The sequence below is a fragment of the Phaethon aethereus genome, assembly GCF_964289735.1.
Source record: "Phaethon aethereus genome assembly, chromosome: 2".
In the NCBI taxonomy this organism is placed as follows: Eukaryota; Metazoa; Chordata; class Aves; order Phaethontiformes; family Phaethontidae; genus Phaethon; species Phaethon aethereus.
The window spans coordinates 15,182,415-15,203,955 of record NC_138582.1 but is presented as its reverse complement, the minus strand read 5'-3'; the positions used below and the strand labels follow the sequence as shown (position 1 = coordinate 15,203,955).

At 41.6% G+C, this 21,541-nt stretch overlaps 1 protein-coding gene across 1 annotated transcript in view; it reads left to right on the top strand.

The window, feature by feature from the left end:
• Positions 1-21,541, top strand: part of DEPTOR (DEP domain containing MTOR interacting protein) — a gene marked incomplete at both ends in the record, with an annotated part of 76,439 nt that overhangs the window by 28,293 nt on the left and 26,605 nt on the right. Inside the window, 2 exons of the mRNA XM_082014974.1 lie at positions 1,381-1,504; positions 7,236-7,414. Coding sequence (XP_081871100.1) covers positions 1,381-1,504; positions 7,236-7,414 — 303 coding nt within the window. The remainder of the gene's footprint in view (positions 1-1,380; positions 1,505-7,235; positions 7,415-21,541) is intronic.

Sequence of the window (21,541 nt, the reverse complement as noted above, 5' to 3'; positions counted from 1 at the left end):
AGAAGATCCAAGCCCTTGATTTCAAGCGTATAGTATGACCCATTTCAAAAAGGCAAAATGTACCATTTAGTTCTTTTTTAAGAGAAAACTGAGCCACTGCAAACAAACCAATGTTGACTTTATACAGGGGTCACTGTATGTGCAGCAATACTGCTGCTATCTGCAATAAATTAACAACACCTTAATTAAAGGAAGAAATGCACATATTGAATGAGTGCCACTTCTACAGCTTCTGCTCGGCTATTAAATTGAAATTCTGGGTTGTTATGGAAACTGGGATGCACGGTAGATAGTTAAAGAATAAGGTAATTATAGGGTATTCAAATCTGACTACTTAATTGTCTATTGAGAAAATGTCAGTGAAGAGTTGCGTGGCTGCCTGAGTGACTTAATTTAATTGAGCAATAGTTGTTTTATTGCTGGGTGCTTGCTTAAAGCTTTAACAGCCTTCAAATATTTTCTACCTCAGGATCCAATTGCACCCTGTAACTTCCATACAAATTTTATATATATGTGCGTGTATATGTTGCATATAAAGCAGATGTTTCTTAAAAAAAAAGTCATGTATTGCATTCAAATTTAACAAATTTCTTTGCAAAGTGAGGTAAGGCAAATTCAGAGAGGTTCAGTTAGGTTCTGCACGATGCTCAGAGCATCCTTTCAAATCCCATGTCAAGTGAAAGGGGTACCAGTTCCTGCTGCTGTGGTGCAAGTGAGCCCATGTGCGTGGGCTGACAGCTCTGCTAGGAGCAGCTTGGTTGGGATATTTTTCCCGTTAATTTGTGCCCTTGCTGGAGCTCTGTTCTGCATTTACAGGAGCCCATCGTCAGCTGCTCCTCTATAAACCTTATTTAGCATTTTGCACTGTGCTCCTGTGGTACCTACCATTTGCTAGCTGGCATGGCAGAGCAATTGAGGCAATTTTAAGAGGACAGAAGGCTTTGATTTTGACTGTTTCTGCAGCAAGTCTCAAGTTTCCTACAGCATCACTCAACTGATACAAGTAACTTTAAGAAATTTTCCAATCCTTAAATTATTGCGTGTTCTACACTGGTGACCTTCAAAACAAACAAGCTAACAGACTTTTCATCAAAAGGTTTTCTGGGTATATAGCAGATGGATGGTTTTTTGCTCTTTGTATGTTTGCAGTAATACTCAGAAAGCTGATGAACACCTATCCCCCTCACCTAGAAATCTGGGTACCTATCTGAAAGTTTTCTCCAGCCTTTCATCAGTTATTAGAACTGAATAAAGTTGTATGCTCAGAATTACGGGGGGTTAGGCCACATACGTGCTTGCTTTGAAGTTCAGCAGTGAAACGTTCTAAATAGATCCTCAACTCCTTAACATCCCTATGATTTTTTTTATTTTACCTTTCAGTCTGTGATGAGCATAAGGAATTCAAGGATGTCAAACTGTTCTACCGCTTCAGAAAAGATGATGGGACGTTTCCACTGGACAATGAGGTGAAGGTCTTCATGAGAGGACAAAGACTGTATGAAAAGTATGTTGCATTCAGTATCCATAATGTGTTGCTAATAGTACTACAGGAGGCAAATGATACTTGTTAATCTATTTTTGAATAGCTAGAGTCTTTCAAATCATGCAGGAATGGGTCTGGGTAATCCCGTGACTTTATTTGGTAATCCTTCTCTCTCTCTCCCATTTCCCTTTCACTTTTCTACCACTTTCACTTGTAGCATTTTGTTTAAAATGAAATTGCATTTTCTTAGTTCTGGGTCATAAATACATTCTATATGAGAACCCAATGTAAATTTAAGCCCTTGAACTCTACTCTGTAAAAAAAATTACTAATGGATTATTTGTCATGTAAAATTATAATCACAATTGTAATCACTAAACCTTTAGTACATCAACACATACTGAACAAGTGGCAACATATCTGTTGAGACTCCCTATCTTCACCAGGAGGTACGATTTTAAGTAACAGGTGAAACTGATCTTCAGTGTTCCAGTCTGCAAAGCTTCTAAATCAGAAAGGTTATATTAAAGGTAGTTTCAAAAAAATCCAAGCCAAGAACATCTAATTAAGGTTTGAAACCGATGATTATGCTGAGATACTGAGTATCCCACCGGATTATTTCCATCAAATAACTAGGCACCTTAACTGTACTTCCCAATCTATAATTAATGACATTTTTATTCCGGATGTAGAGATTGTGACGGGGTACTTTCAAGCTGAGTGAATAAAATGCATGTTGGCATATGCTACAAACTAATGTAAAAGCTGTGGTATGTTATTTACCAAAAAGCTTGAAGTATTACTCCAGACTGAATCCCACACACTCTCCTGCTTGGTTAGAGCAGAAGCATGCAGCAGCCAGGAGAGATGCTGTGTCTTCTGGCTGGAGGAATTTTGTTTCCATCTTAGAATAAAGCACTCAGGACAATCCCAAGTTTAAAAGCTAATGATAAATACTGTTTTTAAGGTTAGAAGGCTCTGAAGGTCAATTTGGTGAAGGCGCAATTAAACTGAAATATAAACCAGTAATTGTAAATGCCACTCCTTTTGTTACACCCATCAGAGAAAATTCCCTGAGACTCAGTGACCGTGACTATTTAAAGTAAAAAAAATAAATTGTATAAGACACAAGAAAGTACACCACTGGAAAAAATCCTTCATTGGATGCACTGGGACAGATGAATTGAATCACTCTTCTCCGAAATCTCTTGTGCCTTACCAAGCACAGCATTTGCTCCTTTAGACTCTGTAACATGCAGTGCCTGCAAGCCTGGCCCGTACTATGAAAAGCCGATCAGTGTGTCTACAGTAGCAAACTTTTTTTTCTATTTGTTTTCTATATTTCTATTTCTATTTTTCTGTGAGCAAAATATTTTTTTTTTTGTTGGTGAGGCTGATAACAGTCCTCTGCATGAAAGGAGCCACGGTGGGCAGAACTCTGTTCTGCCAGTGTCTGCTTCCATCCCCGTTTCTCTGCATGAAGACCTATCTCCAAACCAATGTCTGGCGTCCAGTTTGTCCAGCACTATACTAGCAGAAAAATGTTCATCACAGCATAGATTGTCCCCATCTTGGAAAAGGAGTTAACGCTAAAAGCAGCACCTATATCTAAATAAAACTACATCCTTATGAGGTGGTTGCTCCTAGGCAACATATCTAAAGGGTTCAGAAACTTTTAAAACCAGACCTGAGTGCTAAATATAGTATAGACTGAAAATACACGGCATTTCAAAACCAGTCTGTGACAGTCAAAGCTAGTCAAAATTCTCCATGGATCATTGGAAATATTTCATATTCATGGGAGATAAGAACACATACCTGGGCTATCTGGGCTTCACTTTGTTTATTGTAGCAAACCCAATGTACAGAGCACTTGGATTTCATTAGGTTCCTTGTCCATGCATGCTTATTAGCAGCACCTTTACGGTTTCATTGGATGCATTTTAAATTCAAAATCTAATACTGAAAGTCAGACTACTACAGAAAGAGTTCTGCAATGAAATGTGTGTATGTGTAATACATCTGTTGTATCAGTTTCCTTATAGTGTTGAGAAAGAAAATATTAATTCAGCGCAATTAAAGTAGTCATTAAATGGCAACAACTGGAGAAAAGTATTAATGCGCAAACATGAAGTCACCAGTATATTCAGCTTGTTTATCAAAATGTCTGTAGACCTAATGTCAAAAGAAATGCAACTATGCCAAAGGAAATCTGTTTGAATCCAACATATTTTAAAAATCTGTGTCTAATTTTGTAGATGTTGCTGATCTTCACTAGGCTTTGCTAGATTAAGATAGACATTACAATACTGTTTCCTGCTCTTCTCCATCTACTGCATTAGGGCTGAAGTACCATTGCATTCACAAGCCAGTGTAGTTTTTGCTTTCCAAAAATTACAGACGTGTTATCCAACGTCAGTCCACGCAGATTGGTACCCTCAGTGGGTAAAATGAGCAAAATGCTTTAGGGGGATCAGCAGGTTGTTGCGTGGGCAGAGGAATGGACGCATTAGGCAGGTTCCCTGCATTCAGACAGCTGTTTCAGGTAAATGCCCGGTGCTCTGCCCTGGGACATGTGAACACGAGGTCTGCCGCCGCAGTGAGGAGCTCCCTGTCCCTGTCTCCTTTCTGTGTGACCACAAAGCTTCTTGTACCCTGGATTCTCTTCTCTTGTGGCATCACCTCCTTCACCTACTGTGGGCATCTTTGGTGGCTATATTTGTGCCATGAGAAGATTCAAAACCAGTCTCTGACTGTATTTTTCCTTCATTTGCACTGAAAATCATAAATCAGCTCAGGTTCCCTACACATCATTGCAAACTTTGGTAATCCTTTCTGTGAACATGCTTTGAGTTTCAAGTTTATAACTAGAGGTTGAAACCTACTGGTTTTCCTACAGCTTTGTCTGAAAACTGTTGAATAGTTTATTAGGTCCAAAGATAGTATCAGTTTTCGTACTCTACGGGACTGACCAAATAGATCGAATGAGATAAACGTGTTCCCTATTCAACAAAACCCTTCCTGCGAAACTTAAGTAAATCCAGCACAGACCTCTCACAGCTTTAAAAAAAAAACAAGTTGTGCAGGGATCCTATTTTTATGATGTTTGCAATTCTCAGTAGGCTTTGGTCAGGCACACAGGATTGTTGTTTTTCTGGTGCAGTCAGGTTTAGGAGCTATAAGTCATCTCATGACATTGACTTCAACTGAGATTTTTCAACCAGATAGAAGTGCAGATTTACGGTTTTCATTTCAGGGTATCATTCAGATAATTCTGAGACTGCATTCTTTGAATCACTTTCATTTTAACTCATCAGTGGTTAATTAAATTTATCTTCTGGTGCAGTTATTTAGATGAAACAAGGTTAAAATTTTCTTTTGAAAAGGGTTTGAATTTCAGTGTTTGGCTAAATACATTCCCTTAATGCAGGACAACACCAGTTTTAGCAATAATATGTTTTGACATGAACGGCCTCATGTTTTTCAAAACAAGGAGAAAATGCAAGAGATAGAGGCCATTTCTGATTCTGGCTAGTGAAAGGCCAGGTTTTTGGCTGATGTAAATTGGTATAGCTTTGTTGACAGCCATGGAGTTGCAGTGATTTACTTCAGTTAGCGATGTAAGTCTATGGATTGCTGTTTCTAGGTTTGTTAAACTGTCAATTTGTCATGTCTGTTTGTTCACAAGTCCAAATCCTTTGCAGTGCTATTCTGGGCACACACAGAAGGGTGTGAAATGTCAGGCTGAGTGTTTTTCCACTTGATATTTTTCCAAATTTCTTTTGTGTCTCTGTAAAAAATTTAACGATTAGCAGCTCTTTTTCAAGTACCTCTGTATCTGCAACTTCAACAAGCTGGTCAACTAATTATAGACTCATCAAAGAACAATTAACACAATCCTAAGGATTTTTTCTTTGGTGCCCACACAGCCTGAGTAACCAATTCTGGGTAACTGTGCAGCAGATGGTACGAAAAGACACAAGCTTTGGGTTTGCTTTTTTTTCTGTGGGGAAAAAAGCCTGGTGAATGAGACACATTTAAAGATGGTTTCTTGGAGCTCTGTCTGTATTAGATGTGGTTAGTGTGCAACAAAATGTTGCCTTGCATGCAGATGCTTGTAAATCAAAGTATGAAAAAGAACAGTCTTTGCAGGAGTTCTGGAGTCAATACCTTGTCCCCTGTGGCAAATACTCTTGCTTTTGGCCTCCTCCCTGACTTCGGCTCATTTTGACTTCCTTAGTTCTTACTCAGCTTGGAGGTGCTGGCAATGACGCACCAACATCCAAACAAGCAGCTCATTATATCTGCCACGGACATACAGCTGTGGTGGAGCAGCCTTTGCCTGGTTTGATGATCTGCTGCCTGGTGGTCAGATCCAGTCAGTTCAGGCTTCTGCTTAGCTCTTGTTAAAGACAAGGGAATAAATCTTTCAGGTGAAATAACAAGGACTGGATCTTATCAAACCTCTTCATTGTAATTTCAAATTAAATTTCTCTCTCAGTTCTTATGGCACAGATGCCTCCCAAAGGAGGTGAAGTTACATTCTGTGAAGTCTGGACATGCTGGCAGTTTAAGAAGGAGATGGCCAATGTATGGATTTACATGAAATTCAAATTTTTTATCAGAAGGGCAAAGATTAAGCACTTACAGAATATTCCTGTTGTAGTTCAGTTGTGCCCTTAATTTTGAAATAGTTGGTAAAGGGAGGGGATTTATTACTCTTAACATGGAAAAAATAACCATGCTATTCTTGAGCTATTATTCTGAAAGTCTTACCACTAGTCTTATTATTAACCTATAATAAATAAAGTAATTATGAAAAAAAATTAAATTAGTAAATAAGGAGGCTATGGTGCTCAGTCTCCAACGAAACAAAAAAAAGTGGGATTTTGTATTAAAAGGGAGTGATTCTCACTTCTTTCAAACTGTCTTCTCTTTCAAACTGTGAACCTTACTTTTGCATTAACAAAATACTACGGCTTCTATTTTTCTTTCTTTTTAAATACTGTGCATTTGCATAGGTTACTTGAATGGTGAATTTTATTAGTATATTTAAGCTAGGTACCTGCCAGTTGGTAGGTTATTTAGAGACACCTCATGACGTTCCTCTGAACTCTGGTATTACACGGAGCCAGCTGAGGCACAGAGGGTCCGAGACTCAGATGTTAAATTGTGTTCAGGTGTGTAACTCACTGATTGCAGCTGCATCACAAAGTGTCGTGTGCTAAATATTTATCAACCACCCAAACTACAGAACTACCTTTTCTTCTTCCTCTTGAATTTTTCTGCAGCTGTTTTAGAGCTTATGGGGAGAATTTTCAAAACCATCAAAATGACTTCAGGGCATAGTCCTGCTAACTGTAAAAATTAATCAGGAATTTTTGAACACATTAATCACAATTTGGTGCTTTTGGGCTATTTTTTTTCAAAGTTGACTATACAGTAACTTTCAGAGAAGCTAAAGAACTAAATAGGAGAAATATGAAACTGAAAAAGCTTGTTTTCTTTTACAGAAAAAAAAAGCATTAATTTAGTTATTTAGAATTAATTAAAACCAAGAAAGCCTAAATGTCTTGACTAAGCAGTTTTAATTCACATCCTAAGTTTAGATTGCTAGCTTCAGGAAAGATTTAGTAAGTCAGTGAAAGGTTCACCTGTGTTTGCTTAATATTAGTGAGATTTGCCAGACTAGATTTGGAATTGCTTTTCCGAAGAACCATTTGTCCTACCAATTTTTTTCCCCCCATACCAGGCTAATGAGTTCTGAAAATACTCTTCTGCAAGCCAGGGAAGAGGAAGGAGTCAAGTACGAACGGACCTTCGTGGCATCAGAGTTCATTGACTGGCTGATCCAGGAAGGAGAGGCCACGACACGGGCTGAAGCAGAGCAGCTTGGCCGCAGACTTTTGGAGCACGGGATTATACAGCATGGTGAGAAACTTACTGCTGGGTAGCAAAAGCTACACTTTTTGTAGCACTTTCTTCAGGTGAAATCATGTGGAGAGGCTCTTGTCTTCTTGGTCATAGTATACCCAAGTTCTAAATAATTTCAGATAGGAGTCTAGGTAACATTTTTTAAATAAAAGGGTGGCTTTTTCAAAAGCTCATTGTTTTAGTTCTGAAAATTCTCCTGCAAATGCAGAATACAGCTAGAATTTGGGCTTGTATAGTAACAACATAAGGATGTGGATGAAAACCGATGCTCCTACACTTGTGGTAATTAACTTGTAGAACTTGTTATGAGAGACATGTATAATTGAGGTAAATAGCTTTCTAAGGATCAAGTAGGGATTAGAGCCATAAATAAACTAAATTCTCTATGTAGAATAAAAATGACAGGTTCTGTATATCTTCCTACTTGAGGACAGGAGGAGAGCACAATCTGATGCCAGAAAAAGCAACTTTCCCCCTTGGTCATGTTGCAGCGTCATTCTAGTACATTTGGGCAAGAAATAGGGTATCACTTTCGGCTTAAGTGTTATTATATTTGTGCCAGTGGTGCAACTTCTTTGAGGAAGAAATTGAATATTTCTTTGTGGTCCAGCACAATGTGTCAGGCAGATGCACCTTCACCAAGGAGCTCCCTCTGTTAAGGGTGGAGGAGACAGAGTTTTCTCTCTGTACTGTCCTGAGTGAAAAAATGAACACCCCCAGTACTAAAGCCCATGTTACATGTTGTCATCATCTACTGTCAGTGCAAGTTGCCCTTCTGTGACCAGGTGTTTTCCACCGTAAATGCATTGCAGTGCCTCTAGAAGTGATGAAGGGGTGCCAGGAGATGACAGAACAAGCTGGCAGAAGCTGTTAAGCTATGTTGCTTAATGCACAACGGGAAAGTAATCAGATCCTGGTGATCCCAATGTTGTCACATCAGCACTAATTCTGACAGAGAACAAACAATTCACGATAGTAACAGATTGTTCATATACCAGGTGCTAGATTGACTAGGTTGCTTGTTGCTTTGTGAGAAAACCTAGTTTTAAGGAATAGAGAAAAATAGGGGTATAAGTGACCTGCACAGCTCCTTCGTGGTTGTAATCATGCTCACATTCTCTTTAGCTTCCAATTACCAGGAGCTACTTCTGAATGTTTACAGTAATCAGCTTCCAGTTCTATAATTATTCCTGTGCTTTCTATGATTTATAGGGTGCCAACTGCATGGAGCTTGATGGATAGGGAAGGTATGCCACCCCTCCTTTTTATAGCAGCAATGATTTCATTCCTATATTTACTGGAGCATTTTCTGTGTATTATATATGAGGTAAACTTTCTTGGAAAAAAAAAAAAATACAGAAGTGAGATTTACGCTGCTGTTGATGTTTTTGCAGAGGAAATAAGGTCCGGACTTGACATTTGGTGCAAAGCTGGATTTACTTTGCTATTGAAATCTTTGCAGAGTTAAGAAAGTCAGGATGTGGCTTTTATTGCAGATCAAACATTGTTCCATTAACTAAGACAGATGCTCAGCAGTACACCTTGGCAGGGAAATAATTTTGCCCCCATCAAGCCAGGTTTCTGGGGGGATTCCTGAGCGACACTGGCCCTGCTCACCCTTATGGATTGCCCTGGCCAGTTTTGCAGATTTATCCCCTGCCCATCTTCTTCTAGCAGTCAAGAACACATGCAAAGTGCTCTCTTAGAAAGAGACTCGACACTCATGAAGTGACCACAGACAGGGCACTGGGAATTAGTTGATTGCTGAGGAAGTGGCCTTCTCACTCCAAGGTGCGGTCATCTTCCTCACTCCGCTTTTACGGGAGCAAAGGTGACTCAATGGGGATTTCACACTGACTTGATGGGGAAGCTGGAAATAAAGAAAAACTGAGTGATGTCCTTGAGATTTATCTTCACCAGTGGACATGCTTTGTGCATGCTCCTCAGCGGGAGATTTCATTCTTTGGATTTCACTGAAACTATTTATCTAGGTAGTGTTAGGAATATTGATGAAAGTACCAGGAGAATTAACACAGAGCTGGTTTGGGGTTCACCTTAGCAAGTGGATACGATCTGTGCATTTTGAAGGTTGATGTAATGCTGGCTTCCTCTAAGAAGGGAGCATGACATGAGAGCTCCCAGTCCATAATTTGGGATATAAACTGTAAAACCGCAGGAGTGGTATTCACTTTTTTCCCCTCGTCTCACTGATTTCTAGGTCCGATTAAAAAAAAAAAAAAAAAAAAAAAGCTATTTTTCTATCTCTTAGTACAGTAAATTCCTTTCACCATACTATGCTCCCTTTGTTTCGTGTCTCATCAGCAGTACCAAAATGTTACTTGACACTAATTGGCATCCTTGTTGGCAGAACCAGCAGAAAGACTCCTGACTGTGCAGGGGTGGAGAATAAAACATTTTCCTGCCCTAGAGGCAATCTTTTGCTAGCAGTATTGTTTGATATCCACAATATGGAATAAAATAAAGCTTGCTCTACTGTTCTTATGAAGTATTTATTACCTTACCTCATGCAATAGAAAGTAATAGAAATAGTTGCATCAAGTTGCCAATAGCGGTAGTAATTTTCCAGCCACAACTGAATTGTGCAATTTATTTTTACTGATACCGACTTTCATTTCAATTACTCAGAGAAGTTCTATTCTGCAGCTGAGGTACTGTATTCAAAACAGCTTCCTGTCACATTTATCTTCACTTTAATTGGGCAGACAAAAATCAGGTTTCACACAGGAAACAAACACTGATGCTAATTTTAAAAAGGAAAACAGCAGTTTAAGAGGAATTGTATAAATGCTGTATAAACATCAAATGTTTCAGTTTAAAAATAATTTTCCTGATCTCTTTGGGCATATATAACTATACATATTTCCCCTGTCATACATCAAAATGATGAAACATGCTTAAGTGCTGAATTGCTTCCTTCCAAAATCCCTCTGGCGCATACAAATTGTAAACCCACAAACCACCATTTGCACAAATAGGAGCCAGATGGCCTTTCTGATGGCCTGCTACCCCCAGGTACTATGGAATAAAAGAAGTATAAGCAGCAGGTATTATACACTGTACGTTTCTTGAAGGGTTGTGTTGGCAGTGTAATTGCCAGTAGTTACTCTGCATTTGTGAACACTGATGGTCTTTGCCAGAATATAGGAATAAAGGTTGTGCGGAGAATTATAAACATGGTGATGTGCATCCAGTAAGGGCAGGGGCAAAAGGTGCACAGAACACCTCAGCTGTAAAAAACCCCACATTTCTAGTATGGTGAGGAATGTAGAGATCTGTAATATTAACAGATAAGACTTTCCACCAGGAGACTAGATATTTCATAGTACTTCTTCATGTGAAAATGGTGAGGCAGATTAGCTACTGTGGTCAAAATTCATGTGCAGCAAGAGAAGAAGGAAGTTCTCCGCCAGCTCCAGGGTAGATCAGACCAAAGTGAGGATGGGCTGGAGGCAGGCAGAGGTGAGCATCCCTGCACAGTCACAGCCCTTGCTTAGTCTGGAAAACAGAGATACCGAGATGTCCAAGGAGGAAAGAGGGTATCCACAGAGCTCCTTCTGGCATCATTTTTTGGCTCATACTTGGTTACAGCTCTTGCTGCAGCACCTACCCTGCACCTGCAGCCCCAGAAGCAGAGCATGTCTGACATGACAGGCTAAGTCCTCCCGTCCTCCTCCTCGGACTCGTTGGGTATGGAAGTTGAGTGATGGAGAAACGTCTGCCTACCTTGCAGAAAGGTGTAAGGTCTGGAATCCCAAGTGATAAATACTTTCTGTTTTAAAATCTGGTTAATACTGTTAAGAGGAACCCATGACTTCCTAGGATAGCACCTGTACTTTGCAAGATGAATATTTGCATTTCCTCTGCGGCAGTGACCAAACCATAGTGCATTTAGAAATACTTTTCAATATGTTGTGGAGTGTAAACACGTAGCGATTGCTCTGCACCGCAGACAGTACGGCACATGCCACTCTCCCAGTCGAGCCTGCAAGAAGTGTGGGTCTGAGCAGCAGCGCTTGCCTTCCCATGCCAGATCACATTCTCTTTCTTTTGCTGTTGCTATTTTCCAAGCTGCCACTTACCTTCAAGTGCATGTGCTTGGTGTTATTTCCTCTCTGACATCCCTCCAGCACCTTCCCCAGGCAGTGACCACAGCTTGGCTCAGCACAAAGAGGTTTGCATGGCTGCCCACTCTGCTTCAGTGGGGTGAGATGCAGATTCCCAACCTCAGACCTGCAGAGGAACACGTGTGATGGGTTCTGGAAAGGCCATAGACTTCCCTTACCTGAATGAGTGAGAGGTGGAAAAATGTCTTTTGAGACGACTGGCTAGCAGGTATCTTTTATGAAACGTTTTATCAGTGCTAGGATTTTATAATGATAATAAATGCATGGTAAGATGCCCTAGGCATGATGTTAAGTGTCTTCTGCCCCCACCCCCATTTAGAAGAGCTTTCAGCTTTACAAAGTTTTACTGAGTTAATTGCATTTGCCTGGACCTGGCATGTTCAAGGCAGGCACATGTTCTGCTGACTCAGCACAGAAGCAGGTGCTTACCACCTCTCAAGAGTTAATCTTTTAACAGCAAAACTCCACTGTGCAACTTACTTTTAGAGATAAAAACATTTTGTAGTGAGGACTTAGTGAGAACAGTAAATATTGACATACGCTATCTCCCTGTCTCTGCAGAAAAGTCTTAAAATGTATATTTAATTTTCCCTATTTTTGCAAGGACTCTGTACCTTTATACAGCAAAATTTCCCTGAACCAGATAACCAGAACATTTAGTTTTAAGCATTGAGATACATGATGCAGTTGAAAGTTTGCTATAATTGTGGAAGTAGATTAAATATCTAACAAAGTATTATTTCTTTTGCTTTTGTTGAAAAGCTTTTCTTTCTCATCTGAAATTGTAACGTGTTGTTATTTTTATTTTAGATGTCGAATTGCTTATGATTAGCTGACATTTCTTACTTTGTAAGTGAAAACTTGCCATATATGTGAAATATATACTTCTTCCTTAATTTGAGATTTCTCTTTGGAACCCCTTTTCTTGGAAATATCAACTGCAGGTAGCAATTTATAAGTGCTGTTGAACCATTCCATAAGTCCTTCACTTAGATGGTCATAGGTTTTCTCCTCCAAAATTAATACGTAGGTTTTTTTATATAATTTTTCTACTTGATCTAACACCTGGATCACATCAGCTGTTGGATTCATCCAAGCATTCATTGTGTATACTCCATGCTAAAAGTTATAAAACATCCCATTTTTACAGAAGGTGCCTTGGTTTATCTCAGTAAAACACAAACTTTCAGTTAGTCTTTGAAGTTCTACAACACAGCTCTGGTTTTTTTATAAGCCAGGTTCCCCCTGAGGCGATGCCATGCCAGGCAGAGACACTCAGTTGTTTGTGTGGCAGTTTTACCTGGCAGATCCCATACATAGGGACAGTAGCTTCGCCCACGGTAATTCAACTGCTCATGCTAAATCTGGAGACCACTTCACATATTTTTCATTATTTTGCCCCAGTAGGAAAGTCAGTGAATAAGAACTTTGTATGTAGTTGTATAATCTTCCAGCTTCCTATTCTATCAGCTTCTCATTGCGCTTGCAGTTGTCTTTATCTAAAGCAGCAATGGGTTTGGTTTTTAAAAGAGCCACACGCTCTATGCATTATGTAAATAACATACGAAGACTTCTTTTCATGTTAACTACCGAATTCTGTTTTTCTGACAGAGGATGGGTTTCAGTTTTTAGCAGCTGCAACAGAAAAAAAGATACCCAGATGGGCCTTTTCATCTTCTGCTTCCCTTGCCACAGACTGTACTTTCCATACTTTATTTGGAAGCAAAGAAAAGCAGTTGGCTATGTTCTGTAAACTTGCTAAATTGAAGATGATAAATCCTCATATACAAACTGAAGAGACTGCTGAAAGCGTGTGATTCAACACTGGCTTTTCATGCTGGAGTAAGTCGCGTGTATTTGAAAACAGACTGCGAATAGATGGCAAACCTACTGGAAAGACAAAATGTGTATAGAAACACTTATCTGCATACCTATTTTAAGGCAGCTGAAATAAAAAATTAATGCACTGAGCAGATCATACCACTTTAATAAGAGGAGGATGCTCTGTATTTCAGTTCCCAGGGAATTTTGACAGTTGTCTATCATAACCCTCATGCTTTAAATGTAGTATAAAAGTTGTCTAGACTTTTTTTACACTACATGAATGTACCACAGTTCATTGAAACGGCTCAGGAGATATAGTTCTCTAATTATACCACAGCTTTTTTTTTGGACCTACTTATAGGTCCAGGACCTGCTTATTTCTCGTCACGCTTACCGGCTTCACCCTTAGCTAGGATGAGCTGGGACAGCTCTCTGGATTTCATATTTCAGGGCCAGGATATGCCTTGCAGTTTTATATGAGAGTGTCGGTGGAAACTAGAGCAGTTCAAGCTTAGGTCCACTGTCTGTTCAAAATGAATGTCTTGTAATCCAAATGAGAAAAAAGTACTACTTAGAGCTGCACTGCCAAGAGTTTTACGTGCTGGTTGAGTACATTCGCAGGTGGGCTTATCTATAGTCTACATAGCATATATACATTCATAAAAGGTGGAAATGCAGGCGTTGTGTTTATACGGTGCAAGGAATCCAAGACCCGAGGCCCTGTGCTCGCTGAACATCTGTAGTCCCTCTTCCTGGACTTGAGGGAGGTCCAAGCAGGTGGACTTCATCAATGTGGAAAGGAAACTAATCTGAATAGGTGCCATTATTAAAATGCATTTGCAGATGCCAGATTAGCTTTAGAAAAACAGGAAGGCTTTGAGAGGAGTGGGAAAAGCATTGTACCATGCAGAATAAAGTGTCGGTTATCCTCCTCCGGCCGCACGTGCGTTGGTGCGAGGCAGGAGTGGAAGAGGGACGGGGCAGGAGCGGCGGGGCGGCGCGGCAGAGGTGGGCAGCGTGGGGCCGAGGCGAGAGCCAGCCGAAAGCCTCGCCGCCGCCCTGTGCGGGTCTCAGCAGCCGGCCGGTGTTTTCCAAGCTCGCGGGCTCACCCTCGCTCTGTGCAAGCCAAAGCTGACACATGCTTCCACTGCTTCTCTGGCAAGGGACCGAAATCAAGCTGGCAACAGGCCTGAGGCACAGAGGAGACGGGCTCAGCAAGCTGTGTGCTATCCACAGAGGGAGGTATTTTTTTAAGGAACTGTTATTATACAGCGTTGATTAGTTTCCTTCCCTTTTCGACATCGGTTCTGCTTAGGAGAGGGGAGCGAGGAAGCAAAAGGGCACGGGGCTGGAGCCAGGCTCTTCCCTGGGCACGCTGTGGGCGCGGGCGGGAGCAGCTCGGGCCGTGCCCTCCTGCCGATGAACCAGCAGCCCCCATCGCTCCCCGCAGCCCGCTAGCACGTCTGTCATCAGCCTGCGTACGTCAACTCTTTTGGGGCAATGTCCTGCCGCTTTGGAGGTCAAAACTGGTGTGGTCATGTGTGACTTGCTATATGAAGGCGCAGACTGTTGGAGCCAGTGCTAGTAAAGGTTCAGAATGATTTCCTGCAGCTCTGAACTGGGTTTAACGTCATTTTAATAGAGGAAACTACCTCAGTAAAAAGGTACAGTATACTTGTGAGTAGACTGGGGCTGCTGCCTCACGCAGCGAAAGGCTTGGAAGTGTGTTGTGCACCACTGGAAAGGGTTCAGTGCTGCTTTTGTCTTTAAGTGAGTGTCGTGGTTTAGCCCCAGCCGGCAACGAAGCACCACGCAGCCGCTCACTCACTTCCCCTCCTGCAGTGGGACGGGGGAAAGAATTAGGAAAAAAACCTCGTGGGTTGAGATAAACACGGTTTAATAGGACAGAAAGAGAGAAGGAAACAACGATGATAATAGCAACAAAGGAATGTACAAGAACAAGTGATGCCCAATACAGCAATTGCTCACCACCCCGTGATTGACAGCCCGTCCCCGAGCAGCGATTTCCGCACCCCGGCCAACTCCAGTTTATGTACTGGGCATGACATCATATAGTATGGAATATCCCTTTGGCCAGTCTGGGTCACTGTCCTGGTTGTGTCCCCTCCCAGCTCCCCGCGCACCCTCAGCCTCCTTGCTAGCAGCCCAGCACAAGAAGCTGGACTGTCCTTGACTGCTCAGCAACAACCCAAAACATCAGCACATTATCAACAGTTTCGCATCCCAAATCCAAAACATAGTCTCACGCTAGCTTCTGTGAAGAGAACCAGCTCTATCCTGGCTGAAACCAGGACAGTGAGGAAAGACATGACATACCAGCACTGAAAACTCCATCTACTCTACTAATGCTTTTATAACCTCTTCTTCTTAACTCCAGCACAAGCACACGCTCACACAACAAACAAGTGCACACTTCAACATGTCCTCCGCTATCTCGAGAAAAGCTGCTCATCCGGCTCCTTGGGGACCTTTGATCTCTTTCCCACTGCTCCCTCGACACGGAGCAGCCATTCCCCGGCTCCAGCCACGGGCTCGCTTGGTGACAGCGTTGTGTCTCTGGGGACGTGCAGAGCAGCGGGAGTGCGTCGCTGGATGGGGCCTACTGGGAACTGCAGCTTTCAGCTGGTAGAAAGCATTAATCACCGCGGTGGAGATGTATGCAGATTATGAGTGTGAAAAATCACAGCGAACTGAAGTGCTGGGAGAGATTTGGGGGAAAAGCCAGTTACGAAAAGGGCCTGATTTTTAAGGCATGAGTCACACCAGTTATTAAAATAGGCCTTTGTACTTTCTAAAGCTGCCTCAGTTCTATGAAATCAATGTAAAGCTGATATTTCTATCTATCTCTTCTGTGCATCAGCCTCCTTGCAAAGGAAGAAGAGAAAGGGCTGTTTGAGCCCCGTGCAGATCCCAGCATTTTATGTCAGAATCAGCAGCTGAAGAAGATTTGCATGGATGTTGCAGTTTATATTTTATGTATCTGGACAGAAACTGTGAAGCAGCCAGGCACAAGAACCGCCAAAGCTGCAATATTAGGCGATTCTGATCTGAGAAATGCCAAATAAATGATCTGATTTTTCTCTTCTTAACAGTAAGGTAAATGGGGAATGACCAGCTAAAATCCTTGCCGATGAAGTTTGCAAACTCTATGGATAGATAAGACAGTAAACAAATAATTGAACTCTATTAATTAAATGGTATAACTAGAAGGCAATACATGTAGGAAATGAGAATACAGGCTCCACTCGTTGGTGTGAAGCAACGCTGTGCAGGGAAAGGAAGGGTGTACACAGTACAAATTGTTCCTAGCATATGCTTTTTGTGCAGTACAGTTGTAGTAATTGTTACTATGAGCCTGAGATGTACAAAAAGGATGAAAAGGAAGAGAAGAGGGGTGAGGTTGTAACTGTGAGCATGCAGTTCTGATAGCCAGTTTTTTAAGAAGGTTAAAGAAATTCTGAAGAGGACTTGAGGAGGGCTAAAAAAAAGTCAGAATTTAAGGGGTATTATTTATTCAGCTGATCAAAGATATGTTTGAGAGTTGGCTTCATCACTTTACAGACTTCTTTTACACAGATTTCTGACCAAGTCTTATGTCACTTTCTGATGAAGGTGTAACAAAGTCCAGGGATTAGCAGCTGAAGTTAAACAAATTCAGCCTTGAGTTAAATCTTTATTGCCTGGTAGAGAAACTAACTGAAGGCATGAACAGCTCGTAAGGGGAAGAGTAAAGTGGTCCTTACAGGCTGCTTTAAATTATAAGTAAACTATATTTTTGTAAGATTAAAAGATAGCTTTAAAATTCTGTTTCTGCGAGAAGTTTTGTGGCCTGTGTATGTGGGAGATTAGACTGGTGGGTTGTGACCATACATCCGAAGTTTGACATTGCTGACTATGAATTAATGTTGGTGCGTTTCCCTCCAGGACCATAAGTGCTTTTGTGCACTTTTATGATTATGGAGGTTGCCAGTTGCTTTACTCCCTTTGGTACATTTTGTGTTTCATAAGGTACACATCGTAACATGAACATGTTGCCACATGAGCACCGGTGAATTAAATTGGAACAAAAACCCCATGAAGTCGCCCCACCTTGCTCTTTACATCACCCTCATCATGTACAAATAAAGATGCTGATCCTCGCCAGCCATGGCCTGACAATTTAAGACAAACTGGAATGGGTGCCACTTTGCTTTTCTACGCTGCATTATGAAGGCCAGTGACTTAATTCAGGAGCAGTGAAGTTCAATCCCTATTCAGGAGACAGCAACTTCCATGACAGGGACAGATACCTGGAGCAGGAGCCTTGTTGGCCACCACGAGTTTATCTGCTGCTGCCTCTGAGTCAACGCTCCACATTAGCTCGAGGTAACAACCTCTAAATTACGTTTAAAGAAATCCCTCCCGAGCAAGTCTGTGCAGTCCTCCCAGCATTCTGCAATCAGCTTGGAAAAGTTTTTCATTCCCACTTTGCTGATTGCGGCAAAACACGGACTGTTGCAGCAGCAGAGCTGAGCACCCATGCCTGTGCCGGTACCTCTCACCTGGCATGTACCAAGTGTTACAAACACAACCTTCTGTGCCTGCGCTGCATCCGGCATTCACATAGTTGTGATTTATCAAGGACGAGGGCATGAGTAGCTCCTCCTGGTTAACACTGAAAGTCAGCCACTGCACCTGAGGAGTTCTTCAGAGACAGCCTGCACCCGTGTCTGCTTCCCCCTCAGCCTCTTTCTTCTGATCCATGGTCTGGAAATCCCTTTTTCCACACCGTTCCAGATACACTCATCCGTAGGCAAAGTCACAGCATGGACATTTCATCCCAAATCATGAACATGTCAGATGATTTAAAAACAAAACAAAACAAACCCATGGGGCACACCAATAATTTTGGTGAGATATTTTATTTGATTATGTATGTACAAGGAGGCAGTCTGAGCTAACTACTCCTGTTTATGTTTTTAGCTTCTTCTTAAATAGGCAAAAAATTACATGGTGCTACAAATACTTTGTTCGCTCAAACTGAGGATGCACGCTGTTGTTCTAACAGTCTCACATGAAATATGAACTATCAATCAGTGGAAATGAAGAGTTAAACTATGAAAATCCATGAGCACTCCAGATTCTGTACTAATACTGCTTGACGTAAACGTTCTGGCTACAAACCCTTTGTTGTGTAAATCATATACAAATACCCTACAACATACAGTCATTGGTCTTACCTTTTCCACTTACTGTATAAAACTTCACCCTTCCATGGACTAAAATAGTTACAGCAGGGATGAATTACTTCAACGTAAGACGTAAGCTTTGCTATTTTAAGTATATAATATTACGATATTTTGGTCAAAACAAGTATTATTACTCTAAAATATGTTCCACTACCTCGGCATTAAAAAAGTTTATATTATGTAGTTTCGTAGTCAATAATTATTCTAGAATTTCAGAGTGCTTTATGTGTCTGCAACATGAGTGTGTGTTGATCTCTGATTATCATAATTTCTGAAGACTGTCAAGCACTTCAGTTAATGACACAAACAGAACAGTTTTAATTAAAAACTGTAATGCCGTAGTATATAACTTGAATCAGAAACCATACTGATTTTCTTATATTGCTAATGGTTGGCAACAGTAATTCTGCTTCCAACTGACTGTTTGTGGTGTCCTCTTTCACTTAATGTTAAGAATCTCAGTAGTGTGTAGAATAAGTAGAGCTTGTCTTTTTAAGTTTCAGGGAACTCTTTAAGATGTCATTTTTTAAAAAAAGAAAGTTTTTTGTATTTGCATCAGGTTATTCTAATAATGTGGTAGGATATTGCTAATTTTACTTATTTTGTCAGTGGTCTGAAAATGAGACTGGTAGCTGCGAACACCTACATATTAACTCTGCCTCTGATAGCAAATCCTTTTGTGGATGTAGGCAAGTCTCCAAATCTCTCCTCTTATATTTCCATTCTTCAAAAATAGCAATCGTTAGTAAGCGTTGTTTAATAGTATTATATACTATATGTGTCCAAAATGATGAGCACAGCAGCAGTGTGTGTGCCTGCAATATTTAACATGTCAGAACACAGTAACAAATTGCTTGCAATGCTAAATTTGACTTTGCAAAGCCATTTTTCCCATGGAAGATGCATATGGCTGATTTGAGGAAACAACAGGTTCAGCACCAAAATGAAGCAGAGTAAAGCCAAGTAGCACTGGCTCTTCTGAAGCTCTTCAACCAAACCGGGCAATCTAGGTAACAGGGGTCTTTTGGTACTTGAAACGTCACAGTTTGGCTGACTGACATGACCTTTCTACTTTATTCATGAAAAAAAGATAGAGTTTTAAAACTCTACCTTTTTTCAAAACTCTAAGAAATGCCCTACAGCCTACGCCATGCTGCGGGACTCTGGGGCAGACAGTCTGAGTGATAGCTCGGGCACAAGCAAGTGCAATTCAGAAAGCTCCTGTCCTGATTATTCCTTGTGTCCCAAAGGCAAAAGGTCCATTTGTACAGAGTGTCCCCTCTCTGACAGTGGCCCAGGCAGGCCAGAGACATGCTTCTTTGCAAGGTGAACTTATGGTCTGACCCCATATGGCAGTTTCTGTATCCGTATGGAGGACTGTGCCCTGAGGACCACGGCTAGGATCGGCCTCTTCTTTATGGTCTGGATGATGATAACTTACTTGACATCCCTGGAATGAGTATTCTCTCTGAGACCACCAGCTGCTGCAGAAGGTGTCTGGGCTTTTTCCTCTTTGAGGCTATTCCTTCAGCTCACATGCATCAAATGACATACTGGAAGTTTATGTCTACATACAGCCTTTTTTCCAAGGCTACCATGTATGTGGTCTACTTCTGTGGGTCTCATGGTGAGCAGCCTGGGACTCACAGAGGTGTTAAGAAGGGATGAGAGTGAGAAAGGGTATGTTGGGGATGAGGATGAAGGGAAAGCAGGCCAGCAGGGCTCCAGACTGTGGATCTGGTGTAGCACCTTGTGCTCTGTTGCTTTTGGACCCCACGTGCTGGTCAGAGCTGAGACCAAGGCAGAAGTTTGGTGTCTGTGGTAGGAGGCTGAGGCCAAATGACTGAGTCATGTACTGAAAGACTGGCTCCCATCTGAATGCGTATCTATGTTGTTGTTTACATATAAATATGTATAACCCACTGGTTCTTATGATTCAGTATTGAAAGAAATGCAATTTATAAACTGGATAAATCCAGAATCTAGATCCTTCATGGAAAAGGTCAACCATGGGAAATAAAATCTGTGGAATGTGGTGACAGGAGCTAGGTGAAGATGGAGAAAATGAGCCAAAACATCTACTGCAGCTATTTAAGATGCTGCAGTGCTAATGCAGGGACTACTCCAGAGGGCTTCTGCCCTGAGGGAGTCAGAGCATGTTTGGGACCTGTCACAGAGCTCCGTCCAAGTGCTGCATTTTTCATCATTATTAAGATGCAACATCAGTGGCAGCGAACACGCAGACGTTACGGCAATGCTGCAGTCTGCGGGTAGGCTTAGCGCTCTTGCTCTGACACCAGCAACCTGGGATTTGCTCTCAGTGTCAAAACAGGTTGTAATTAAGACTTCTGTTCATTATGTAAGAATGATTTTTGGCCAGGTGCCTGTTCCCAAACCTTGCGTACCCGCGCGAAGGGGAGGAAGTGGCCTGCAGGAAGTGTCTGGGACACAGTGTCTGAGGTGAACAAGACAGGGGAAATACACAGGTCTCGATTCTTTGCTGCCCTATAAGCTCTGAACGAGGTAGTCAGTCAGGCTCCCAGGGACTGCCTTAGGCTGATGAATTTACAAAACACTCGATGTAAGGAGCTAAGTCTGGTCTGTAGTGACCAGCAGCAGCAAACGGCGCACAGAAGGAGCATGCGCGGAGATGGACCATTATGCAGCCTGTCATGGAGAGATAAAGTACTTCCATTTCCACTTGACAAAAAGAAGTGCTCGTCATTAATCAAGGTACTGTAAAAGGTTCTTCTCAGCCATGACTGCTAAAGTTCCTACTTTGTTATTGGCGCTGTAAAAGCGGGTATATTGAAGCTGCCCGCGTGGAGCTGACCACCTTCCTCCTTTCTCTGAGTCTGCAGAGGGGAGAGCTCCGGGTGTTGCTTCCTTACACCAAGGTGTGCAGC